Genomic DNA, 16,840 nt, shown 5'->3' on the forward strand with positions numbered 1-16,840 from the left:
CTCTTGGCTTCGGTGACAGATTGGAAGGCGCCTTTGTATTCGTAGCCGCGAAGGTAGAGCTCCTTGTAAAAGTCCTTGGACTTCAGGACGATGTAATCCGACGAGGAATCTTCCGGGAGGTAATCTTCCGATGGTTCTTCTTCTAGAATCTTGATATTTCCTGAGAGAATGGCTGAGTTTTCTTCACAGACCTATAAAAAAGGAATTTTATAATAAATTTTTGCGTATAAAGCAGGTAAAGCCAGCATAATAAAAAATAACCTGAAAATATCCTGTTCCAGGATGAATAAGTATCAAAAATTCTCTTTCCTTTTCTGTGGTCAAGAAAATTTCATTCTGGAAACGTATTTCTGAAAATTCAACATCTTTATCCAAAAAATGTTGCCCAAATATGTTAGAGAAAGTTTCCCAAACACTGAAGATGAATCCCATGTGTGGATAAATGAGTTCTCCTACAAAAATCAAGCCAATAAGCACAATTGAAAGAAGAAATATTGGGTTAAATTTTACCATCAATCACGTAACCAAGGATGAAGTTGTGTTCAAGATCATCTGGACTGACGGAAATATAGCATCTTCCTGAATTGAATTCGTGTTGAAAATTATATGGTGGAATGTACCAGTCAACCGAGTGATCCCATCGAATGTGGGGGGAAATCATGGGAGTTCCTTTGGACACCGGGAACTCGATCGCCGGATAGAGATTCTGAATGGGGAAGTCGATTCCGTTCATGTAGATTTTCCCGAGCGCGGCCAAGAAGAAGTTCGTGTTGTTCTTGTTTCCGCGCTGAGTCAGAGGAATGTGAACAGCCTGAGCCTTGGAACGCTTGACGATGGCCTGCAGCAGTCCGTGCGGAGCGATCTCGATGGTCAAGGCGTTGTTGGGGATCATGGCGAAAGTGTCCTCGAACAGCACCGGATTCAGGAGATTGTTGGTGTGGTACTGAGCCGAACTGAGCTGATTTTCCTCATCTTCCCACTTCGGTTGCGGAACGCTGGTGCTCAGCCACTTCGCCGACCTCCTCTTCGGCTCCCGCACAACCTCGGTCAGCAGCTCCAACAGCTTCGGGCCCATATCTGCGATGTAGCGCGAGTGGTAGGCGATGTTGGAGCAAGGGACTTCCTTGGCGAAGACGCCCTGGTTCTTCAGGTCGGCGACGAAGGCCTCGACCGACGCGGCGGGTCCGGAGATGGTCGAGGATGTGGAGCTGTTCCGACACGCCACTTCGACGTCCGGCGGCAGCATTTTGCGGACGCTGCTGTAGCCCAGGCCAACGGCCGCCATGGAGCCGAAGATCTTCTTGGTCTCCACGCTCACCTTCCCTCTGGAATAGGCCGACAGGATCATTTCCTCCGCAGTGAAGCAGCCGTCGGCGTAGGCGCAGCCCAACTCCCCGACAGAGTGGCCTGGAAAGGAAAGAATGCGATGGAATCCTGGTCAGGTGTGCAATGCGAGGCAACTCACCGATGATGATGTCCGGCTGAATCTGCAGAGCTCGCAACACGTCGACGATGGCGATCTGCACGGCGGCGATCCCGACGAAGGAGTTCAGGATGTTGTCGAAGGTCTCTGGGTCGTCCGACGTGAGTAGCCCAATGAGGTCCACGCCCTTCGCGAGCAGGACTTCGTGGCTGCGCTCGACGGATCGCCTGAATATGGGAATGCTCATGAGCGAGCTTCCCATCTGCGGCCACTGGCTTCCCATCCCACTGAACAGCCACACGACAGGCCGTTTCACCCCGGGAAAGTGCTGGACGCTCTGTTCCAAAACGACAGCGTTCCCGCCGTCGACGTCCTTCTGGAAAACTCCGAAGCCGCGGAAAATGTTGTTGGACACCGTTTCCGTCTGCGTCTCGTGCACGAGGCCCACGAATTCGGCGTCGAGCGGATGACTGGCCATGAACTTGAACATCTCGTGGACGCCCTCCTCAGTGCGACCCGCCCAGGAGATCAACCGCGGAAGATCGTCGGCAGGCAGGCCGTTGTTCAGCTTCTCTTTGGCGACGCTCTCCAGCAGAACGTGCGAGATCCCGCCAGCGAAGCTGACCGAGTTCACGGCGGCGAAGTTCCGGCCTCTGAACTCCTCGGCCTCCGTCACGACCTGCATCCGGCCCTCGACCAAGGCCTTGAGCTCGGGATGCGGCCTGGAGAAGTTGATGTTGGGCGGAATGGCGCCGTTCTCCATCCCGATGATCACCTTCGCGATGCCGCAGATCCCGCCGCAGGGCTGCGTGTTGCCGATGTTGGACTTGACGCAGCCCACCTTCAGCGGAGTCTTCCTGGCCCTGCACATCACCGCGTCCAGCGCCGCCACCTCGGCGGCGTCGTACTTGAGCAGTCCTTCGCAGTGCGTCTCCACGTAGGCCACGTCCGCCGGATCCAGGGAAATCTCGCGGTAGAAGGTCTCCAGCAGCTTCACCTGCATCTTCACGGAAGGAGTCGTGATGCCCTCCTCTATGTATCCCGAGTGGCTCGACTTGGAGTGTACGAGTCGCGCGTAGACGCGCTTCGCGTGCTTGGCTTTCTGCAAGAAGATGCAGCAATTCGCCTCGCTGTTGGTCGTGCCGCTGATGCCCTCGTCGAAGGTCCGCGTGACGCCGTCCTTGGAGAGAGCGCCCATCTGCGCCAGCTGAGCAGTCACGAAAGGATGCAGGATGACGTTGGATCCCCCCACAATGGCTGCTTCACACTGGCCGTTTCTGATCGCGGAATAGGCCACATCTATCGCAGTCAGGCTACCGCTCGTCAGTGTATCTACGTACATTGACGGTCCTTGGAAATCAAAAGAAAAAGACAGTCGATTGGCCATCATGGCTCTATTGCATCTGTAAATTATATTGGTATCAATCGAAATTATTGTCTGCTTTAAAACATAGTGATAAGTATGAGAGATGATTTAAAAAATAATATAGGAAGAAAACCCACCCGGTTATTGCGAATCCGGCACCGACAAACTCATATGAGTAGAATATCTGATCCATGTCCAAAAAAGTCGATCCGATGAAAACTCCTGTGTTGCTGCCACGCAGAGTCAAAGGATTGATTCCAGCATCGATGATGGTTTCATAATTGCATTCCAGAATGAATTTCATGGACGGATCCATGAGATTTGCTTGTTTATAGTGCACACCGAAGAAAGGTGAGTCGAATTTTCTAACACCTCCTGTTATCCCTAGTGTCTCAGGAAGTTCTGGGAAGGGTTCCTTCCACTGCGGATCCATTTCATCCAGCAAGTCAGCCTTCGCGTAGAGATTCTTGGTGAACTCCAGCATGGTAGGCGACTTGGGAAACCGTCCAGATATCCCAGAGATCACAATCTCGTCCTCAGGACAGTTGGCTTGAGTCCTGCAGGACAAATCCTTTGGTTCTCTGCCGTTAACCATTTCTGCACAGTCACACTTGCACTTCTAGTCACTTTGGTCACTATTTTGGAGCACTGTTAGGCGTTTAATCCACAATTTGAGCACTGAAGAAAAACTTCTGGGCTGCAACTGTGCAGCAGTTCGCAATTTATACTCTTCCTTCGCCAACGATTTTCCATATTCAAATTCCAAAGGAAATAATGTAGCCCTTTAATGCTTTGACCTTATAACAAACCTCATAATTTATCATATTGCATTATACTTTATGTTCGTCCATTGAATTCATATACTGACCATTACCAAGCTCAATACCATAACAATCGGCGGTGAACTCTAATCGCAAATGCAATTTCAAAGCACATATTCAAATTTCAAATAAAAAGTCAACATAAATTATTACACCAAAGTCAGAAGAATACAGACGAAGTCAAGGCAAGGGCCACGGTTTAAAAATGAAGAGCTTGAAGATATAGAAAAAATTTAATCCAATAAGAAACCCCAGATACCTTAAACTTCCTTAACCCTAAACCACCCTTTAGATTCCAACGTAATCCTCAAACTCCCTGTTGTCCTTCAGCCTCGGGTCGAATTCATTGATGATGCGCGCAAGACTTCTGTTTCTCAGCATCGACGCGTGATCGCCGTCAATGAACCTCAGGTGGAATTTGCCTTTTGTCCACTGCGCCATTCCGTAATCGCGTTCGATGTCCGCCACGGACACGTCCGTGGGCCTCACTAGCGTGATCGGGGACTCCACAGGATCGACCATCTCGGCGTTGCCCGCACGCACGCCGCGCAGGCGGCGGCGCAGGAGCTCCGCGATGTACATCAAGTGTTCCTCCGAGTACACGAACTGATTCTTGCACGCCTCCGCCAGCTGCTGCACGCGCTCACGCCAGTTGCGCGCCTTGCGCTGGCCCCACACCTCCCGGGGATTCTCCTCCGGGAACACGACGCGCAGGATGTTCTCCACGATCAGCTCCTCGACGTCCTCCTCGGCGAAGTTATCGCCCAGCTGCTCCGCGAGCAGCAGCCTGAAGAACTCCGGCGCGCCGTCGATCAGAAGCACTTGTCCAGTCATTCCCTCCTGCTCCAGCAACCTGGCCAGCTCCAGCGTGAGGAAGACGCCGAAGGAGTAGCCCACCAGGTAGAACATCTGCGACATCTTCAGAGCGTCCCTCTTGATGACTGGCAAAAGACTCCTGGCCAGATCGGCGACGGACAACAGCCCAATGTCTTCGGTCACGCGAAGGGAAAACACCGGCAAGGCGATGTTCAGGCTGATCTCACGCAAGTCCACGTCCAGGATATCCACGAGGCCCGGAATGAGGACAACGCAGGAATTGTACTTCGCCGTCCTGTCGTGACTCGGCATTCTGCAGATCTTCTGCTGCGCACTCGAGTTCCTGTCTTTGAGGAACTGCAACAGCATCTCCAGTCCCTTCGGCTTCTTGTCGTTCGTCAGGATCAATTCACCTTCGTTTTCTCGTGCTCGCTCCTTGACGATGGCTAGTAGTTCTCGAGATGTCATCCTTCGGAGTTGAAAGACGGTAAGGGATATATCATACTCCTTCCTTATTTGCTTCTTCAGATTGAGTACATCGTCGATCTCATGCGCTAAATCCCTCATAGTTTCATCTAATGAAGTAATTTCCTTCAACTTGAGTGCTTCCTTGATCGTGTTGAGGACGCAGAATTTCTTGGGCGTGGTTTTATCCAGGATTCTGTGAGCCACAATGATTTCATTGTTGAGCATCAGCTTATCAACTTCGGTCAGACAAGAGAAGATCTTCTGGCTCAGAACTCCCTGCTCGGGCTTCTGGCCCTCAAGAGATCCCAAGTGAATCACTTTCCCCGGAAATCCCTGAGCCGCTCTCTCCTGGACGATCTTCTCCGCCATTGCGATGCTCAGTTCAGCTCGGCATTGCTCCACATCCTCGCTGTTCAGCCATCTGCGCGAGAAGACGACAAATTGGGCGAGATTCGGACACAGCTTCCTGGACAACTCATCGAAGTTCTTCGCCGAAGAAACACTGACTTCCGCTGCGCTGGCCTCGAAGAGCTCGTCTCCGTTCCAAGAGCTGCACAGCGAGGCGCTGAAGATGCCAGAAATCGGTCCCAGTTTCCGGGCGAGATCGAGCAGTTCCAGGCACTCCGACCGGGATCCGCGACTCTCCAGCTTGTGGACGACCTGAGCGCCGTAACTCTGCCAGAGTCTGCGAAAGAGAGAATCAGTTTGCGCTCATTGTTCTCCTGGGAAGTCCTCACCTCATGCGGTACAGTTGATAATCGCTAAGCGATTTTCCGAGCGACGTCAGAACGACTTTTCGAGCCCCTCTGACAATCAGCCAATCGACAAACTCCAAACCGAAGTCATCCAGGCCACCGAAGATCACGAAGGAACTTTCTGCCTGAGCAGAAAATCGAGGAGAAATTGGAATGGGAAGAGTGGACTTGTCAGTTTTATGCTCTCGAAGTCTCAAAACTACTTTTCCAATATGTTCCTTGCTAGAATAATAGCCAAAAGCTTCATTAACGTCATTTGCATTAAATACAGTTGCTGGAATTGGCTGAATCACTCCTTTCTTTATATCTGCTTGAATGAGCTTAATTATATCCTGAAAAAGAAAAAAGGTGTTTTAGAAAATATGTAATGGAATCGTTGTAAAAATATTTACTTGTCTCATTTCACATTCTTCTCCGAAAACAGCTTCAATCTGAACTGCTTGGAATTCAACCTCTTGTATGAATATATATAATCCGAGATCATTGTTCTCTATCATATCCCATTTTCCCATTTGCAAGAATTTTCCACCTAGATCAAGGCAACGAGCAGACGCTGCAAGCTGAGCACCTTTGAGAGTATTGAAAACGTAATTGCAAACTCTTGGCTTACACTTTTCCTTAACCATTCTTTCAAAACTGAGGTCAGTAGTACTTCCAATTTGATCCTCTTTCAGTTCAGAGAACATGCTGAGAAGGAACTCCTTCTTTTCAATCGAGTCAACGGTCGTAAAAACGTCCAGTCCGTAGGCCAAAGACACTCTGATCGCCGCGATTCCCAGCTCATCAGCTCCGCAGTGGATCAGAATCCTTCTGCCGTGCTTGAGCGGCGCCAGGATATTGGCCTTGAAGAAGAGAGCCCAGTAGACCGTGAGATAGGCCATCGGCACAGTGGCCGCCTCCTCCAGAGTCCAGTGCTCCGGCACTGGGAACGTGAACGCGTCGTCGGCCAGAGCCTGGCTGGACAGAGCGCCGTGGGGAACGACGCCCATCACACGCCGGCCTTCCTGATCCACGCCCGCGAACTCCGATCCCAGCGCCAACGCGCAATGGCGGCGCGACAACCCGGTCTCCTCCAGAGGAAGCTCACCGGACACGATCTCCTTGTCGCGCAGATTCAGGCCGCAGAACATGACGTTCACGAGATTTCCTTGCGTCGCCCCCAGGACGCTTCCGGATCTCCACTCGAGAGCGTTTTCCGGCGAAGTGAACTCCACGAAGCAATTCCCGGTGTAGGCCTCGAGCGGCGCCCTATCTGACAGCCTCAGCCAGCGGAAACTTCCCCATTGGCCGTTGCGGAAGACGTTCGAAGCCAGAGTCAGCTTCACTTGGTTCTGGAAGCTCGCATCGCTGAACTTCTTGTCCTCAACGGAAAAGAAGTTGATGCTCTGCCCGGGAATCTTCTTGCGCACTAAATTCGCCAGGCCTGAGATGCCGGGATTCGAGTCCTTGCTCGACATCAGAGTCACTGAGCCGAGTTTCGCGGCTTCCTTGACGTTCTTCAGCCACTCTTCGCTGACTGAAAACTGCGAGGCCTCGAAGACACTCGTGCTGGGAAGAATCTTCCTCGATGACCGCTTGAACACGACCAGAGTCTCATTCTCCACGGGCAGGAAGAAGATAAGGCTCAGGTCTGCAGATGTTGCGACGCTCTTCAGCTCGATTGACTTTTCCTCACGCGAGATCAAATATCCACCGTCGGCGAGACTCTCCAGGGACCCCTCCGGAAATGTCCCGTTGCGGAAGAACTGCTTCTTGATGACGATGTCGCAGTTCTTTTGAGTATTCAGCTCTCCAGCTTCCACGTGGATTCCATCCAGCGTTGCCTTCTTAGACGAGAGCAAGATCAGCGTTCCCCGAATCCCGGGCAAGTCTTCAACGGCATCACGGAAGTTCGGGAGAATCTCGTGGGAAGACTCAACCGAATCCACTTCCACGATCTTCACCTTCGACGAGCGGTGATTGTCCAGGAGGCTCTGGACACACACGCGAGCTGCGTTCGCGATCGAAAGCTGTGGCGCCGGAAGATGTGGAATGAACCTGAAGGATTCCGAGACAGGCTTTCCGGTTGGCTGGTTCTTCCTGAGGGTTTTCATCCTCAGGTCCACGATTTCCAGTCCTGGTGAGGAGATCGTCTTGAGTTCCGCGCACACTTTCACCTGGTGCAAACCACGATTCTCTTCTGCCACTCTCAGCACTTCCTGAGGCCTGATCCTGATCGCCTGGATGGACTTGGGCAACATCAGATCTCTGGTGTCGCGGCCGAATGCGAAGATCTGGACGAAGCTGTCCAGGAAAGCCATCCAATTGTTCTCGAACCTGACTTTTCCTCCGCTTCCGTCGCTCCTGGCTTCGGCGACAGACTGGAAGGCGCCTTTGTATTCGTAGCCGCGAAGGTAGAGCTCCGTGTAAAAGTCCTTGGACTTCAGGACGATGCAATCCGACGAGGAATCTTCCACGAGGTAATCTTCCGATGATTCTTCTTCTAGAATCTTGATATTTCCTGAGAGAATGGCTGAGTTTTCTTCACAGACCTGCAATAGAAAGGGTTTTTTGGATAAATCCATGAACTGTTTTACGTCACTAACGTTTGTTACCTGAAAATATCCTGTTCCAGGCTGTATTACTACCACAACTTCTCTATGTTTATTAATAGTTAAATCAAAATGTTGTAGCACTTTAATTTGCGAAAATTCCACACTCATTTCGTAGAAATTTTTCTCTTTACTGAGGGCAAAGGTTTCCCATACAGTGCGGATAAATCCAGAAACGGGATACAAAAGCTTGTCTAAAAGGATAAAAGTGCTTAAGTCACGAAAAGATTAAGAAAATTTTTAAGTCTTACCATCAATAATGTGGTCTAAGAGAAAATTGTACTCTTGAGATTCTGGATTAATATCCATGGTGTGGCGGCCTGGCTTGAATTCATATCCATAATTAATGGACGGGATGTACCACTCTGTTGAGTGATCCCATCGAATGTGAGGGGAAATCATGGGAGTTCCTTTGGATACCGGGAACTCGATCGCCGGATAGAGATTCTGAATGGGGAAGTCGATTCCGTTCATGTAGATTTTCCCGAGCGCGGCCAAGAAGAAGTTCGTGTTGTTCTTGTTTCCGCGCTGAGTCAGAGGAATGTGAACAGCCTGAGCCTTGGAACGCTTGACGATGGCCTGCAGCAGTCCGTGCGGAGCGATCTCGATGGTCAAGGCGTTGTTGGGGATCATGGCGAAAGTGTCCTCGAACAGCACCGGATTCAGGAGATTGTTGGTGTGGTACTGAGCCGAACTGAGCTGATTTTCCTCATCTTCCCACTTCGGTTGCGGAACGCTGGTGCTCAGCCACTTCGCCGATCTCCTCTTCGGCTTCCGCACGACCTCGGTCAGCAGCTCCAGCAGCTTCGGGCCCATGTCTGCGATGTAGCGCGAGTGGTAGGCGATGTTGGAGCAAGGGACTTCCTTGGCGAAGACGCCCTGGTTCTTCAGGTCGGCGACGAAGGCCTCGACCGACGCGGCGGGTCCGGAGATGGTCGAGGATGTGGAGCTGTTCCGACACGCCACTTCGACGTCCGGCGGCAGCATTTTGCGGACGCTGCTGTAGCCCAGGCCAACGGCCGCCATGGAGCCGAAGATCTTCTTGGTCTCCACGCTCACCTTCCCTCTGGAATAGGCCGACAGGATCATTTCCTCCGCAGTGAAGCAGCCGTCGGCGTAGGCGCAGCCCAACTCCCCGACAGAGTGGCCTGGAAAGGAAAGAATGCGATGGAATCCTGGTCAGATGTGGAATGCGAGGCAACTCACCGATGATGATGTCCGGCTGAATCTGCAGAGCTCGCAACACGTCGACGATGGCGATCTGCACGGCGGCGATCCCGACGAAGGAGTTCAGGATGTTGTCGAAGGTCTCTGGGTCGTCTGACGTGAGTAGCCCAATGAGGTCCACGCCCTTCGCGAGCAGGACTTCGTGACTGCGCTCGACGGATCGCCTGAATATGGGAATGCTCATGAGCGAGCTTCCCATCTGCGGCCACTGGCTTCCCATCCCGCTGAACAGCCACACGACAGGCCGTTTCACCCCGGGAAAGTGCTGGACGCTCTGTTCCAAAACGACAGCGTTCCCGCCGTCGGCGTCCTTCTGGAAAACTCCGAAGCCGCGGAAAATGTTGTTGGACACCGTTTCCGTCTGCGTCTCGTGCACGAGGCCCACGAATTCGGCGTCGAGCGGATGACTGGCCATGAACTTGAACATCTCGTGGACGCCCTCCTCAGTGCGACCCGCCCAGGAGATCAACCGCGGAAGATCGTCGGCAGGCAGGCCGTTGTTCAGCTTCTCTTTGGCGACGCTCTCCAGCAGAACGTGCGAGATCCCGCCAGCGAAGCTGACCGAGTTCACGGCGGCGAAGTTCCGGCCTCTGAACTCCTCGGCCTCCGTCACGACCTGCATCCGGCCCTCGACCAAGGCCTTGAGCTCGGGATGCGGCCTGGAGAAGTTGATGTTGGGCGGAATGGCGCCGTTCTCCATCCCGATGATCACCTTCGCGATGCCGCAGATCCCGCCGCAGGGCTGCGTGTTGCCGATGTTGGACTTGACGCAGCCCACCTTCAGCGGAGTCTTCCTGGCCCTGCACATCACCGCGTCCAGCGCCGCCACCTCGACGGCGTCGTACTTGAGCAGTCCTTCGCAGTGCGCCTCCACATAGGCCACGTCCGCCGGATCCAGGGAAATCTCGCGGTAGAAGGTCTCCAGCAGCTTCACCTGCATCTTCACGGAAGGAGTCGTGATGCCCTCGTCTATGTATCCCGAGTGGCTCGACTTGGAGTGTACGAGTCGCGCGTAGACGCGCTTCGCGTGCTTGGCTTTCTGAAGGAAGATGCAGCAATTCGCCTCGCTGTTGGTCGTGCCGCTGATGCCCTCGTCGAAGGTCCGCGTGACGCCGTCCTTGGAGAGAGCGCCCATCTGCGCCAGCTGAGCAGTCACGAAAGGATGCAGGATGACGTTGGATCCCCCCACAATGGCTGCTTCACACTGGCCGTTTCTGATCGCGGAATAGGCCACATTCAGTGTATTCAGCGTGGCATTGGACAAGGAGTCAACGTGAGCTGAGATTCCTTGAAGATCGAAAATGTAGGATACGCGATTGGCCATCATGGCTCTGTTGCATCTGTTGATTAGATGGATATGCTAATTTATATGTAAGTCATGAGCTCATATAGCCAAAGTATATAATACTTCTGTCCTGGAAATTGACCTATTTACCTATACTTCCTACACGTTTTAAAAAAAGCTACTTAGAATTTCTAATTAGTCACTTGCTAGTCTAATGGGAAGTGTAATGAAAGCTCACCCAGTTATCGCAAAACCTCCACCGACTAATTTGTCATTATAAAATATTTTATCCATGTCCAAGAAAGTTGATCCAATGAAGACTCCTGTATTGCTGCCACGCAGAGTCATAGGATTGATTCCAGCATCGATGATGGTTTCATATGAACACTCCAAGATATATCGTGTAGATGGATCCATCAAGTGTGCCTGTTTATAGTGCACACCGAAGAAAGGAGCATCAAAGTAAGTTACATTGCGGTTTAAACCAAATTTCTCAGGAAGTTCCGGGAAGGATTCCTTCCACTGCGGATCCATTTCATCCAGCAAGTCAGCCTTCGCGTAGAGATTCTTGGCGAACTCCAGCATGCTAGGAGACTTAGGGAACTGTCCAGATATCCCAGAGATCACAATCTCGTCCTCAGGACAGTTGGCTTGAGTCCTGCAGGACAAATCCTTTGGTTCTCTGCCGTTAACCATTTCTGCACAGTCACACTTGCACTTCTAGTCACTTTGGTCACTATTTTGGAGCACTGTTAGGCGTTTAATCCACAATTTGAGCACTGAAGAAAAACTTCTGGGCTGCAACTGTGCAGCAGTTCGCAATTTATACTCTTCCTTCGCCAGCGATTTTCCATATTCAAATCCAAATGCAAATACTAAGGAGCTCAAACAAAAAAACTTTGACCTATGTCTTGTCTATTATTCCTGCTATTTACTTGCAGCCTGATCAGTTATATGTTTACCCTTCTAATACTGTTTCAGCGCAGTATTAACCGTTAACACACTGATAAGCACTGTAAATATGTATTTTCATTTCAAATTACAATTTAAACTGAAATTTTCCTGCATGAATTTTAAGTAGTAACTAGAATTATTTACTAGGAATTTGCTTTCTGCTTTTCGAAGAACTTCGTGAATTCCTCATTGATGAATTGAAGAAGGGTCTTCTCATATCGCGATCTCTGGTAATATTCTAGAGCTTCCTGCAAAGAAGATAAATTTGTTATATTCATTGTCGATATTCTGTAAAATTACAATTTTTCTACCTTTCTGACTGCGAAAAACTCCTCTTTGGCCTCTGGATGGTTCTTGTAAAACTCCAGGTTCTCCAGCATCACTTCATTCTCTGGGAAGAAGAGCAAGTAAGTCATTGTGCATTTGATGGCCTGCTCAAGATTGCCCACATTAAAATAGGAGAACTGGAGATATTCATAGTGACTGGGAAAGACGTCTGGATACTTTTGCGTGCCCACAATACTCATGTCCTTTGTACAATTCCTCTTACATCTCAGGCAGTAAGTGAAGTGATTCGCGGTTGAGGTGGTGAAGTCCGGGTGCCATCCCTGATTAAATGATCCTTCACAGAAGGCCCGGCAAATGTTTTCCTCCTGGTCGAAAGTCATCAGAGACTTTTCAAACTCATCAATGCAATTCTGCCACTTTGACTCCCTATAGAAGTCCATACCTTTGAGGTATGAGTCAACAAAGCGCTTCTTTTCCTCATCCTTAAGGAACTCTGGCCGGAATTCTTCCAGTGTTGAGTAGTACTTGAGATTCCCAACACTCAATTTGTGCTCCGGATGCATCGCCAAGACGGTGGCAGCGGCAGAAACTGCCTTCTGCAGATCACCATTTTTGAAGTGGCAAAGCTGGAGATACTCATACGGTTTCCTACTGTGAAAAATTTCCCGGAAAGCATCGTCCACTTCGAAGAATCTATAAGCCTTGGCCAAATCCCTGAAGAGGCACTTCTTCAAGCACAGTGTCTTTCTCATAATCCCATCGAAGAAATGAATATTCTCCGGATTCTCGGGAAACAGTGGTTCCCCATTCTGCCTCTCGTACTCGCAGTTAATCCGACAATTTGCCACCACCCCAGAATAATCCCTGAACTCCTGCACAGCCTTCTCGAAGAAGTACGCACACCCCAACCAGTCGTTGTGCAAGTATGCATTATTGCCCACTAGATAATACTCCACAAAGGTTCCACCATCTGTCTTAACCTGCTCAGGATGATTGGGAACTTCGTCAGGCTTCTCTGGCACACTCAAGAACACCTCGTTGATCACGTAATCCAGTCGATTGGTTGTCAGATGTCCAAGAGTGCTTCTCGCGAGGAGAACAAGTAAAATCTCACGGATGATCATTTCTCCTGGAGAAATTATCACAATTCAGTACACAAAAACATCCAAAACCCCTCAAATATTCACCGAAATGCTGCAAAACACTTATCGCGTGTACAGCATTTGACAGAGTCTGAGCAATTTGACTCCGAGATCATTTTTTCTCGCCTCTGCCTTCCTTTTCTTGATCCTCCAGAGTCGAACTATATAGGGCGATTGGATGCGAGTTGTGCAGAATTCACAAATATTGTTACAGAATGCAGTGCGTCGAACATTGGGTTTAGTTATTAAATTAATCGATAAATTCGGCAATAGCTCATAATTTGTAGAATATTTCAGAAGCTTTCAAACATCTGAAGTACATATGGAGTTAAGGAAACGAAGAAAATTTAAAACAGCAATACTAAAATTTTTCCATTCAAGCTCTGAGCTAAAACAAAATTCTGTATTAAAGGCAAAGAAAAAAACTTTTTGTTCATTATTTCGATAATCTCTATTATTTGATTAGAAATTTTTCTAGTCTGAACTCTAATATAAGATTTTAATCGTACGAATCCCTGCTTCCTTCCAATACAAACCTTCTCCTTGTGCTCTATGTCTTCTGCTTTTCATATCTCCGCATGACATTTATCATGTTTCACACCTGAAAATACTGCAAAATACCTTTCCGGGCACAATTTCGGTGACGCAATGACTGCTCAATCTTCTAAAAGGCGCACTCAAGCGTCCAATAAGTGGCCTTCCAATGCGCCTCTGGCGCCCTGGAAGTGTGTATTGGTGATTTCCCGAATCGCTCATCTGTATTTTGAATGCCACAGGGCGCCTCAAAAAGTCACCCACGGAGGCCTTCGCCAAAGAGCCAATTTTGCGCCTCAGCTGCGTCTCATACTTTCTCTCGCTGTCTTTTATGCAATCACCCAACATCATCGTCCCAAAACCCACCCAGTCCAGTGGAAAACAGCGAGTGCATTTAGAAAAATTAAAGATTTTTATTCCTGTTTCACAAATCTCATTATACAAGAATTTATGCGCCTGGCTCGTGTGCAGCATTTAATCCTATATGAACAAAAAAAGACCTACCGAGACCTCTTAAGCAAGATCTCATTTTTTTCAGAGGCATTGGACACTCAACATTTAATTTAAATACAATGAGACTTTCTCACACATTCACAATTGTTATATCTGTGGCAAACTTTTAACTCTTCCCTCTCTCTCTCTCCAACTCCTAAAACAGAGTTCGACGGTTAAGATTCTTGCAGCGCTGTGCCCTCCCGCCAAAATCCACGCGAGATCTAATTCTCTTAGAATGTCTAATCCCGCCCTGGTTAACGGTACATCCCCGTGGTTGTGAGAATCGCTGGCCAGCAACCTTCCTCATGCCGTCATCGCTACGCTGGACGTGTTGGTGGTGTTCTGGCCGCGAAATGTGTGCAAATCCGCTGGCGAAGACGCAGGTGATTGCCTCGTGAGGTTGCCAAAGCTGAAGATAGACACCAGCGATGTTATTCGACTGATCTCCATGGGTTCCGCCACTGTGCTGTGCTCAGATTCCTCGAGGAATGGCTCCGCCGCTGTGGCCTCTTCTTCCTGTTCAGGACACGTCGTGGTCACTTCAGGGATCTTGTCCTCGCCACGGCACAGTCTCTTGGGCAGAATGGAGAGCACGGCCTCTTCTGTCTCCCACTCGCTCACCTCTCGTCTCCTCTTGGGATTGTCTCTGATCTTAATGTGGTTGTCCAGGTCGTAGTACGTCAGTTCGATGGGTGCTTCGTTCTCCTTGTCGTCCACCTCCTCCTCTTCTTCCTCACCGCACATTCTCTCAGTGTCGTCCTCGGGGTCTTCCTCGTCCTCCTCGAGCTCCTCCTCTTCGCCCTCTCTGCCCACAATCTCTCCATCGCGCCTTATGATCAGCTGATGTTGCTCCTTGTAGCTCCTGCACAGCGCCTCTTGCTGCTCGCAAAAATAGCGATTCCTCATCTGAGCCGCCGCAGCTGAGATGGCAGCCGCTGCCGCCGCCGCCTGCTCATGAGGGTAATGTCCGTGCACCATGTGATACGCCTCCTCCATGAATATGATTCTCGCCTTCTGCAGCACTGTGGCCACCAACAGGTTCTTGTGCAGCGAAATTCCACCGCGCTCCATTCGCGACTGAGCAATCTTGCTCAGCGAAATCCCAATTAGGCGTTGTGCTTCCGCAGCCATTCTTTCGTCGGACTTCCTTTCCAATTGCTTTCTAAGACTCTGATGATTTCCACTAAGAAATATCCCTGTGCCTCGTCTATCGATTTTTATCGCACCCGCGGGTACTTTACAAGTGAATCACAATTATTCTCTCTCTTTCTCAGAAGACGAAGCGAAAAAAAATGTCCAAGCAATTCACAGTCTCTGTGTGTATTTGAGGCAATCAAAATGCTCTTCGTCACTTTATGCTTTTTCGAGGACGTCAACGCGATAAGAGTGAGTCAGAGGAAAATTTTCAGTCGCACACAAACACCACTGCGCTTGATACTTTTCCGTCTCTGTCCTCCTATGTAATTTTTTCTCAACTGAAGAAAATGTGACTAACTCGGGTGATGTAAAAAAAATTTGTCTACGTGTTTGGTGATAATTTCTCAATATCACTCAACAATGCCTTCTCTCACTTCCACACCAAGACAGTGTGTATGCTCACGGTCTCTCTTGTCACTCCTCACTCTGTTCCTCTGTGTTATTCCCAATTATTTTGCATTTCACTTGCTCCACATAAAAATCACCATCTGTGGGCCTGTGCTGTCGCTGCGTCTTCAATTGGGTGATCCAAAAACTATGTCCATTGATCTCTTTTCACCTTCCCACCAGTATTGATTCCCGCGCCTTCACTCTCTTTCCCGCGCATTCATCACTCGTGGGCGCTCTCCTTATTCCTTTCTTTGTCTCCTGACGCCACACACTCCTTCCTCAAGCACTGTGTCCCTTCCACGCTATTTCCACTCACTGCCTCCTCTATCGAAAATCCACACGACACTACCTATTGTGTGTGTAGGTTGTGTGAAATTTTATTGAAAAACTCTTTGCACACACACGCGCCGTGTGGCATTCAATGGGGAGAAAAAAGGTGCCTCTTAAATCCAAACTCGATACATCATCCAATTCCTCAAGTGACTGTCTCACTGCTATCTTCTGTCCTTCTCTGTTCTGCACACCTTGCCTCTCACGCTATCCCCTTCGCACACAGTCACTGTACAGATGTGAACACACACACACAGTGTCACCCTCAATGTAGAAGTGATTAATATTGCGCGCGGAATTATTGAGCTTTTGAACAAGAGTCTCAAGTCGTTAACCGCTGAAACTGGATTGAGACTTCTGCCAACCAGTGGCTCCTACTTATAAACTCGGCATCAATCTTTCTCCCTCTTCACTTGACGTCACGGCCTACATACTTTACGAAATATCTCTCTCACTCTCCAATACACTTAATATTCACATTCATGTGAACTCTTCGTATTCATAGTGATGATGAAGACGAAGTAATGTCCTGGTAGGTGACGAATGCTTGCACCAGTTGTGATTCTCACACAGACCATGTGATTATTGTTAGACTATCAGGTGATTCAGTGTCATGTTATGCGTTGGTTATCCATCAAAAATTGTTATCTTCAGTTGCTCTTCCTGCCTTCCCAGAGAATCTTGATGGGTAATTGAGGAAGTGAGAAAGTCATTTTCCTGCCTCTGTCCGTCAATTCTTCTTATATCTCTATCTAAAT

General features: G+C 49.5%; 4 protein-coding genes across 4 annotated transcripts; all 4 read right to left on the reverse strand.

The window, feature by feature from the left end:
* Positions 1-192: 192 nt before the first annotated feature.
* Positions 193-3,384, reverse strand: LOC132255959 (fatty acid synthase-like). Its single transcript, XM_059752132.1, has 4 exons — positions 2,927-3,384; positions 1,466-2,826; positions 511-1,407; positions 193-452 (listed from the first exon to the last, which is right to left on the reverse strand). Exons 1-4 carry the CDS (start codon positions 3,382-3,384, stop codon positions 208-210), a joined length of 2,961 nt encoding a protein of 986 aa, XP_059608115.1. The 3' UTR covers positions 193-207.
* LOC132255960 (fatty acid synthase-like) lies at positions 3,379-11,500 on the reverse strand. The gene is made up of 7 exons (XM_059752134.1): positions 10,991-11,500; positions 9,447-10,807; positions 8,492-9,388; positions 8,244-8,434; positions 6,042-8,180; positions 5,632-5,981; positions 3,379-5,579 (listed from the first exon to the last, which is right to left on the reverse strand). The coding sequence occupies exons 1-7, from the start codon at positions 11,446-11,448 to the stop codon at positions 3,899-3,901; spliced, it is 7,077 nt and encodes a 2,358-aa protein (XP_059608117.1). The 5' UTR covers positions 11,449-11,500; the 3' UTR covers positions 3,379-3,898.
* A 163-nt stretch (positions 11,501-11,663) lies between these two features.
* Positions 11,664-13,303, reverse strand: LOC132256116 (prolyl 3-hydroxylase 1-like). Its single transcript, XM_059752307.1, has 2 exons — positions 12,018-13,303; positions 11,664-11,954 (listed from the first exon to the last, which is right to left on the reverse strand). Exons 1-2 carry the CDS (start codon positions 13,116-13,118, stop codon positions 11,850-11,852), a joined length of 1,206 nt encoding a protein of 401 aa, XP_059608290.1. The 5' UTR covers positions 13,119-13,303; the 3' UTR covers positions 11,664-11,849.
* A 756-nt stretch (positions 13,304-14,059) lies between these two features.
* Positions 14,060-16,717, reverse strand: LOC132256120 (immediate early response gene 5-like protein). The gene has a single exon (XM_059752313.1). It carries the CDS (start codon positions 15,294-15,296, stop codon positions 14,469-14,471), a length of 828 nt encoding a protein of 275 aa, XP_059608296.1. The 5' UTR covers positions 15,297-16,717; the 3' UTR covers positions 14,060-14,468.
* Between the last annotated feature and the right edge of the window lie 123 nt (positions 16,718-16,840).

This window comes from Phlebotomus argentipes, unplaced genomic scaffold (genome assembly GCF_947086385.1).
Source record: "Phlebotomus argentipes unplaced genomic scaffold, Phlebotomus argentipes genome assembly contig_5, whole genome shotgun sequence".
In the NCBI taxonomy this organism is placed as follows: Eukaryota; Metazoa; Arthropoda; class Insecta; order Diptera; family Psychodidae; genus Phlebotomus; species Phlebotomus argentipes.